Raw genomic sequence first — 9,549 nt, 5'->3', positions numbered from 1 at the left:
TATTCGGGATGGGTTTGTCAGAGGCAATGAGATTGGCACAGGATAGAGCACGGTTTAGGGCTGTTGTACATAGGGTCACTATGAGTCGCTTATGACTCGACGGCACATAACAACAACAACAGTAGTTAGGAGTTTTTAACATTTCTTCATGTGTTTGTTTGCCACTGAATTTCTTTGGTGAGGTATCTATTCATATCTTCGGTTTCTTACCTTTTCTTACTGAGATGCTGGAGTAGTCTATAGATGTTAGATATAAGTGCTTTATCAGGTAGGTCACTGCCAAATAATTTTTTCCAGTCTGTGGATTTTCTTCTTACCCTGTTGGAGAAACTTTCTGATATGCAGAGGGATTTGATTCTTAGATGGTCTCACTCATCTTTATTTCATCTTATTCTCTCCTGGTTGTAGTATAATTTCTATATTCTGTTGATAAACTTTTTAAAAATTTTATTATTTTGAGTGTGTGTACCATATCAGGTCTGACTGGTACAGGAGGAAATTGCCCTCCTTCTCTAGCTGAGAATCTGGTGGATTTGAACTGCATGCCTCTGGGATTGCAGTGCAGCTTCTTGCCACTAGGCCACCAGAGCTCTCTGATAAACTTTTTTAAGAATGGGAACAAATATGGATCTCTTCCAAATTTCTTGACACAGACTAGTGACCACATCCAGGGCTACATTTGTTTGTTGACAAATCTTAGCTGGTATCCCATTGATTCCTGAGGTCTTTAGTGCACCCTGAAATTCTTCCTTCTTTACTATTGGTTTTGATCATATGCTACTTTCTGACATTAGTCAGTCATAAGAGGAGAAATATTTTATAAGATCACTATCATGAAAGCTAAGGCAAGGTTTAAAAAAATCATTCTGGGGTGGTAGAAAGGAATTGGAAAGGAGGGAGAGGGGAATAAAAACTATTAAAAGACACTTAATAAGTTGGAAGAAATGAAGGCAATACTTCCTAAGGGGTGGATCAGACAATGTAATTAATTAATGTTATAATATAAAATGTCTACTACGCTACTTTGAAAAACAAAGAACTCATGAAATATTATACAAAATGGGTGACCCTGGAGGACATTATGCTGAGTGAAATAACTCAGTCACAAAAGGGCAAATATTGCATAGTGTGCCACTGTTCTAAAACGGGACTGATATCTGGGTTGGGGGGAGAGCGAGAAAGATGGGATAAATTATGTATACTGCATTGAAACAGATGAGGGAGAGAACTGTTTAAAAGGGATATATGATTAAGTCATGACATGAGTACAGAACAAAGACTGCATAGTGGAGTGGACTTGGGGGGAGTGATTGTATAACAATGAAAGAATTTTTCTTTTACTTTTCAAAGAGAAGAGCGAACTGGGGAGGAGGGGTGGGCAAGGAGAAAAGTGCAACAGTGAATGAATAGAAATCCAAAGTCTCTGTAAACTTTCATTAAAATGAATAATAATAGAAAAAAATGTCTGAATGATGACGGAAAACCAGTGAGTGTTTATTTCACAATAAAAGAAAATAAATTAGTAATCTAAAGAATGTTGGATGGTTTTATTAGTATCACACAAAACAAATTTGAACTTTATAATTGCCAAAAGACACAGGGTGGAAATTTCATAATGATTAGGACTCAACTCTTAAGAGAAAATATCAGGTATAAGTATATTATCCATCTTTCTCCTGTGGAGCAGTTGGAATCACTAACCTTTAGGTTGATGGTTTAACATGTAACATACCACACCACCAGCACTCCTAAAATTTCTATATAGTTAATAAAAATGTTTCTACCTAAAGTTAAAAACAAACAATGATGAAGGCAAAAACACATCTTCCTTGTGCTATTAGCAATGTAACTTGAATATGAATAGTCTGAAACTTTTACCACCTTTTAGGAAAAAACAGAAACGCTATGTTGTTGTTGTTGTTGTTGTTGTTATGGCCATCGAATCATTTAGCGACCCTATGTACAAGAGCCCTAAATGCTGCTCTATCCTGTGCCAACCTCACTGCCTCCAACACACTCATTCCCACCATCCCAATCACAGAATCAATCCATCTCGTTGAGGTTCTTCCTCTCCTGCACCATCCCTCCACTCTCCCAAATATGATGTCCCTCCTTGCAACATGCCCAAAGTATGTCAGACGAAGCTTCAGAATCCTTGACTCCAAGGAGCATTCTGGCTTCACCCTCTCCAGGACAAACCTGTTTGTTCTCCTAGCAGCCCATGGTATATTCAACACTTCTACAGCACCACAGCTCAAAGGCATCAATTCTCTTTCTATCATCCCTAGTCAATGTCCAACTCTCCGATGCATAGCACATAATTGTGAAGACTATAGCCTGGATCAAGTGCACCTTAGTCTCCAGCCTGACATCATTGCTCTTCCATACTCCTGAGAGGTCCCTCACAGCTGACTTTCCCAATGCAATTTGTCTCTTGATTTCCTGGCTGCTGTTACCAAGAGTGTTGACTGTGGAGCCAAGTAAACTAAAACTGCTATCTCAATCTCTTCACCATCCATCCTGATGCTGCCAATTGGCCCAATGGTGACAATCTTTGTTTTCTTGATGTTGAGCATCAATACATATTGAAGGCTGCAGTCCTTGACCTTCTGCAGCAAGCACTACAGGTCCTCCTCAGTTTCAGCAAGCAGGATTGTGTCATCTGCATAATGCAGCTTGTTGATGACTCTTCCACCAATCCTGAAGATCTGTTCTGCATACAGATTGAAAAGGTATGGAGACAAAATACATTCCTGACGCACCCCCTTCTTGATTTGGCACTATGTAGTGTTTCCTTACTCTGTTCTGATTACTGCCTCTTGTCCAAGTATAGGTTTTCCATTAGCACAATCAAATGTTCTGGGATTCCCATTCTTCTCAGATATAACATTAAAATAAAAATATAAGGACATCTCAAATATATTTTAATATAAAAAATAACAAACAGACACCACGCCACTGGTGCAATCCCAGGCTCTCTTCTCCCCAGAAAAGCTGGTATTTATTCCTGCTCCTTGAGGACAAGTGAATCTTATCAATGGCAGAAAGTAGGGCAGCTGACTGGAATTAGGGCAGGATGAAGAGTTGAGTGGGAACTACATCACCCCATCACAAAGGTCCACTAAAATGAAGGCTGGGGCAGATGAGATGGAACTTTCTTCACTGGAAGCAGGAAATGGGCTATAGGAAGTGATGGCACAGAACTCACTTCAAGGCTTACCTACTTCCAAAGCCCACATGGATCCCTCTGTGGAGAGGGATTGCCCCTTCTGCCCTATTCCTCAAGGTCTCCTGCACTTCTGTGGCTCCCTTCACAGCTACTCCTCCACATAGGCTCCTAAAAGTGGAAAGTGGCTGGTAGTATTTGGCAATGAGAGGCCAGTCTAAAATCCCCAGATACACAGGTTGTTGTTAGGTGCTGTCAAGTTGAGTATAACCCATAGTGATCCTATGAAAAACAGATCTGTATCATGTCCTATCCTCTGTCATCCTCAACCTCCCTGTAATCAACCCATCGTGATAACCAGACCCTGCCCAAAATGCAAGGTAGGCTAAAGGAATTCTAAATCAAGCTTGGACATATAATTAGAGTACCAGGCTGGAACTGCCCAAACAGTAAATGGGGGGCTGTGAGGTTCAGTCCTCTCCCTATGTGCAGAGCAATGAATGCCCCAAGAGTGTTCTGAAGTGATAAGCTGCTTAATAGACGAGGGGTGTAAACCCAAGAGCCTGGTATTGGCTGGAACACTAAAGATCATCGAGCCCACTCTCATGGTCTGACCAGCAAGATGAGCATACTGTGAGCCCAGTCCACCAGGAGCCCCCCAAACACCATGACTGTGGCCCCAGAGAAGCTGGCCAGCCAGTCTTACCTAGGAAGGTTCCAGTGAAGCCCAGTGCGGAGAAGCTGGAGAGCACAAACATGACACCGACTCCCAGGAACGAGAGGCCTATACAGTAGGCTGGAGCATTATCGAGGCTCTCCATCTTGGGTTGGCTTAGCATGGCCTGTGTAAAGCTGCAGAAGTAGAAGACAACGTATTACAAGGGGGAGGCCGTCCACTCTTGCAGCCCTATCTTCATGGGCCTGACCTTGGTCTGGGAGGGTCCTCAGAAGTATCCAGTCCAGAGTCTCAAATTCAAATGCCTGCTTGGCCACACAAGTGACAAACCTGAAAGAAGTGGGCTTGAGAGAACCTCAGGCTGCCAGAGCACACTCCTACAACCAGCACCACTCCCTCCAGGCCAATGGAAGGAACTGAAGGGACAGAAGCCAAACCTGCATGACTCTTAGATCTTCCAAATCTTAAAAACTCACTGCTGTTCAACTGGTTCTGACTCACAGCAACCGTTCATTAGGTTTCCAAGGCTATAAATCATAATAGGAAGGAAGAGACTAATCATCTCTCTCCATATGGGGGTGGATTCAAATCACCCCAGATGCAGTGTTTTGATTAACAGCACAACACCCTATGGACCATCCCAACAGAGCTCTCTAGCTTTTCTAAGGGAAATCAGAAATCCTGACTCATATGTAACATACAATAAGTTTAAAAAACAGGCCACTAACTAATAACAGTTTAAATCTGCTTGTCTGTGGGTAGCTTCAGTCCAAGAGTTGCCAGTTTATAAACTATGATCCTGTCTACTTTGCAACTTGTATGTTAGAGGCCAATAAAAGCCACAAAGATGACACATGGACCACAGGCAGCAGAGCCCTAGTACTTCAGCATCCCACCTAGAAAGGCTGGCTAATTCTCTAATGGATTAAAGACTGAAGAAGATCAGTGTCTGGGCCCTGTCAAGGTAGTAGCACTGGTCATGGGGAGGCCCTGAGTGTTTTGTGAGTGGAAGGGATGGGGGTTGGCATGAGTGTTAACATGTACCATGAACATACACATTCTTATTCCCCCATAACTGTCTCACACATGGAATTATCTCATCTATCTATTTATGAGCATTTACTCTGTACTAGGTACTTTACAGACAATGCAATGTATTATCCACTCATTTACTTATCCTTCCATTTATCAATCTATCCATCCATTCACCTCTCCACACACCCATCCTCTCATTCATCAACTTCTAACCACCTGTCTACACATTTACTTTACCTTCCACATCTCCCATCTACCCAACATTGCTAAGTATCTGTTTGCCAAGCTCTTTTAAGTAGAAGGCTTTTAACTTTATTTGTTCATTAATTACTTGCTTTGCCTCAGAAAGCTGGACTATGACTAGGGATGACAACAAGAGAACCGATGCCTTTGAGCTGTGGTGCTGGAGAAGAGTACCAAGTATACCATGAACTGCCAGGAGAACAAAGAGGTTCATCCTGAGGAAGGTGAAACCAGGTTGCTCCTTGAAGGCAAAGAGTCTGAAGCCTTGTCTGACATACTTTGGGCATGTTGCAAGGAGGGACCAATCCTTGAAAGGGACATCATGCTTTGAATGGTAGAGGGACAGCGCAAGAGAGGAAGACCCTTGATGAGATGGATTGATTCAGTGATTGGAGTAATGAGGATGGGTGTGTCAGAGACAATAAAGTTGGCACATGATAGATAGAGTGCGTTTCAGGACTATTGTACATAGGGTCACTATGAGTCGCAAGTGACTTGATGTCACATAGCAACAACAACTCACTCATTTATTCCATTGGTAATATCAGATATTGGGAAAATTTCCCCTTATGCTGAGCTTAAAAAAATGCCTCTGTGAACTGGGATTAAAGCCCCAAACCATAAAGCTCATCAAGACAAACTGGGATCAAGCTTAGACAGCCTAGTCTGTGGTATAAAGAGACCACCAAATACAGCCAGAAATGCTCAATCTGGAGAGGATAAAACTGATGAATGGGACCTTCTAAAGATTTAATCTCTGTACACATCAGAAACATTTTACAACAGAGTGAAAAGAAAACCTACTGACTTGGAAAAAACATTTGGTAATATTTCAAACAAGGGTCTCATTTAAAAGGTTTAAGAAAAAAGAAAAAGACTATAACACAATTACAAAATAGGCAAAAGACATGGAAAGGATTTTCTCAGAGGAAGATATTCAGATGACCAACAAACACATGAAGAAATGCTCAAAATCATTGCATATCAAAATCACAGTGAGATACCATCTCACTCCAGTAACAAGTACAACAAGTAACAAGGACAGCAAGTAATACACACTGGAGAGAATCAAGTGAGATAGGAACTCTTATACATTATTGGTGGGATTGTAAAATGGTACAACCACTCTGGAAGGCAGTTTGGCATTTCCTCAAAAAGCTGAACATAGAAATTCCATATGATCCAGCTATTCCACTGACTGGAATATACCCAATGAAATTAGAACTGAGGCACAAATGGAGGTTTGTACACCAATGTTCGTAACAGTGTTATTCGACATCTTAAGAACATGGAAACAGGAAATGCCCTTGAATGGACTGAGTAACTATGATACATTCACATGATGGAATAATACGCAGCAGGCAGGAGCAATGATATTGAAAATCACTACCTAACTTGGGAGAGACTAGAGAGCATTATGCTAAATTAATTAACTCAGCTTCATAACGACAAATACTGTATAAGACCATTATTGTAGAAACATAACTAATAAATTTATTTATTTATCGTATAAAGATAATTAGTAAAACATGTATGAGGATCCAAGGTGGGGAGAGTAGGAGCAGAGGGGTCAGGGTGGGCAAGGGAGTAATCATAGCGATGCACAATTTGATGGGTGGAGTGAGGAGTGGGTAAAGGAAATGGAAAAGACCTGGTGTAAAAAAACCAATGTATACAAACTTTGTAAATCAGTATAAAATAAAATAAAAATTTTACTTAAAAAGCAACCAAAAAACCCCAAAAATTATTTTAAAAACAGCTGAAACAACCACAGTGAACTGCTAGAAATTCAAGCTAGATTCAGAAGAGGCAATGGCACAAAGGATATCACTGCTGATGTCAGGAGGATCTTGGCTGAAAGGAGAGATGTTTAGTTATGTTTCCTGGTTATGCTATGACATTTGACTATAAGGATCACAACAAATTATGGCTAACATTGAGAAGAATGGGGATCCCAGAACACTTACTTAGGCTTATACAAAAACTATACCTAAATCAAGAAGCAGCTGTCTAAACAGAGTAAGAGGACATTGCATGGCTTAAATCAGAAAATGTGGGTGTCAGGGTTGTATCCTTTCCCCATACCTATTCAATTTGTAAGCTAAGCAAATCACTAGGGAAGCTGAACTATATGAAAAAGAACATGGCATCAGTATTTGAGGAAGACTTAACAACTTGCTGCATACAATTGACATAACCTTGCTTGCTCAGTGAAGAAAATCTGAAGCACTTACTACAGAAGCTCAAAGACTACAGCCTCCAAAATGGGTTGCATCTCAACATGAAGGGGGGAAAAATCTTGTCACCGACTCAATAGGAAGCATAACAGATGGAGAAAAGATTTAAGTTGCCAATTACTTCATTATACTTGGATCACAAATCAACACCCATGGTAGCAACAGTCTAGAAATCAAAAGATGATTTGGACTCATCATACTTCTGCCCCATTCCTCCTTTGTTTCACAAATAATAGTGCTTAAATGGCAAGATAATTCAAATTTTCTTCTATCATTTGTGCTAATGTGCAAACTCTGTGAAAATTGGCAGAAACCATGTTGATGCCTGAGGGGTGCACTTCCTGGATTGAATCCTACATTGGACCAGGCAGAACTCATGTAATTTGAAGAAGATACCATATTTCTTTCTGCCTCTTTGCCTGAATAAATATGACAGTATTGTCAGTTTCTTTGATATTACTTGAAGGCCACTTCCATCTTGGCAAGTAAATCAATAATCTTCTGCTAATAGCCCAACAACTTATTCAGATGACCCAACATCCCCTTGAGCACATGGTCCTGACTCTGCACAGTGTGTACTATGATCTTCACCATCTCTGTGTTATTGCTGTAGGAGTAATCTGAAGGTCTGTGCTTTAACTACTTATATAAATCAATGGCATGCTGCTCCAGAGATTTCATCAAGTCTTGATAACATCTTCCACTGGGGCTCTGCGGCAGCTCTATGATTTCAGTGTACAGATACAGAATTTGATCCTCAGGTAGACAATGACATCTCTCTCAGCATAATAGATAGCCTTTTCTTCCATTACCTTCCATGCTTTTAGCATCTTTGTGAGGATATTCCATAAGTCACCTGATCACTTTTATCTCTCCAAGTCAAGTGGAATGCTTTTGTGGAAAAAAACTCAATGTCAATTTCAGTTGCTGAGATCGAAGTATTCTTCATTTTTGCCTGAACTGGATTTGGGTAACAGCATGACTTGCCACTTGTTCACTGTCCTGAACCAACTGAAGTTGTGGCTGCACATGTTGGATGTTTGTATTCCATGAAACTATTCTTCAGACACCCGTCAATGGAAGAAATAGCTGCTTTCTGAAATGACTTGTGATTTTTACAAGCATAATCTTTTGATTTTGTATAATTTTAACCTCTGAACAGAGTTTCATTAAAAAAATCAAGGAACTTGTTAATTAACTACAACTACTTAGATGAAACTTTATGATCTTGCATAAATATTACTTATTTTAACTATGGGGTTCCTAAAGCACAAAATGGTTGTTTATATAGAAAAGAAAGCCTCATCATATATGTTTTTTAAGAGCTGTTTGCCTATGCTTTTGAGGAAAAGACTGTTCACAAGTAAAACTGGACTCCTTGGAGAATAAACCCTATCTCCTTGTGCTGCACTCGACAAGTGTTCTTTATGGCATAAGAACTTGGCTCAATCCCATTTTCATTTTACTGCACATTTGGCATAATCTCTTTCCTACAATAGGGATTAAGTATCTGTGCCTTAATAACATTTGGTTTCTCAGTCTTGTTAGTAAGTGTGCTATGTATATATATACATGATATATATACATATACTATATATATACATGATATATGTATTTAAAACATACATTTAATAATAACAGAGAAGACAGTTGTTAATTTATAATATATTTGAAAATGTTACCTTTTTTCATTTCTAAAACTGAGTCATTTTTAAAAGAATCTTTCATGTTTTGTCATACAAAATTTATAAAGGCCTACACTTCTCTATCTGTAAATACAAAATACAAAAGCCTTGACAGTAAAGGTTTTTCTTAAGCTTTGTGACAACTAATTTGCTTATAAACCTGAATGAACATAGGATCTACTTAACCCATTTAGTGTGAATATTCATTTTATTTTGATGCAGAAATAAAATGTTTTGACTATAAGAGGTGTTTACTACCTCAGGCCCTACTAGTTATATAGTACACGGGATAGCATACTATGATAAATAAACTGAATTAGCTTTCTAAAAAAAGAAAATTTGAGAATTCTGAAATACCTAGCCTTTTAAGTTTCAGACATAATTTAGAAGGTATTATTCATTTAAAAAAGAACTTCATTACAGAAAAGCTAGGAACAACACTAGAAGTCCTAATCCACAACATAAACAGTCTTCCCAGTATCCTGGAAAACCTACAACCAGGAGAAG

At 39.4% G+C, this 9,549-nt stretch overlaps 1 protein-coding gene across 1 annotated transcript in view; it reads right to left on the bottom strand.

The window, feature by feature from the left end:
* LOC102850028 (phosphatidylethanolamine N-methyltransferase-like) overlaps positions 1–9,549 on the bottom strand; it is a 110,849-nt gene that overhangs the window by 24,890 nt on the left and 76,410 nt on the right. The window contains exon 3 of the mRNA XM_006902980.1: positions 3,873–4,018. Within this exon, the coding sequence (XP_006903042.1) occupies positions 3,873–4,018 (146 nt within the window). The remainder of the gene's footprint in view (positions 1–3,872; positions 4,019–9,549) is intronic.

This window comes from Elephantulus edwardii, unplaced genomic scaffold, assembly GCF_000299155.1.
Source record: "Elephantulus edwardii isolate Elephantulus edwardi_28Jun2011 unplaced genomic scaffold, EleEdw1.0 scaffold00483, whole genome shotgun sequence".
NCBI classification, from domain to species: domain Eukaryota; kingdom Metazoa; phylum Chordata; class Mammalia; order Macroscelidea; family Macroscelididae; genus Elephantulus; species Elephantulus edwardii.
This window is presented reverse-complemented; position numbering and strand designations above follow the sequence as displayed.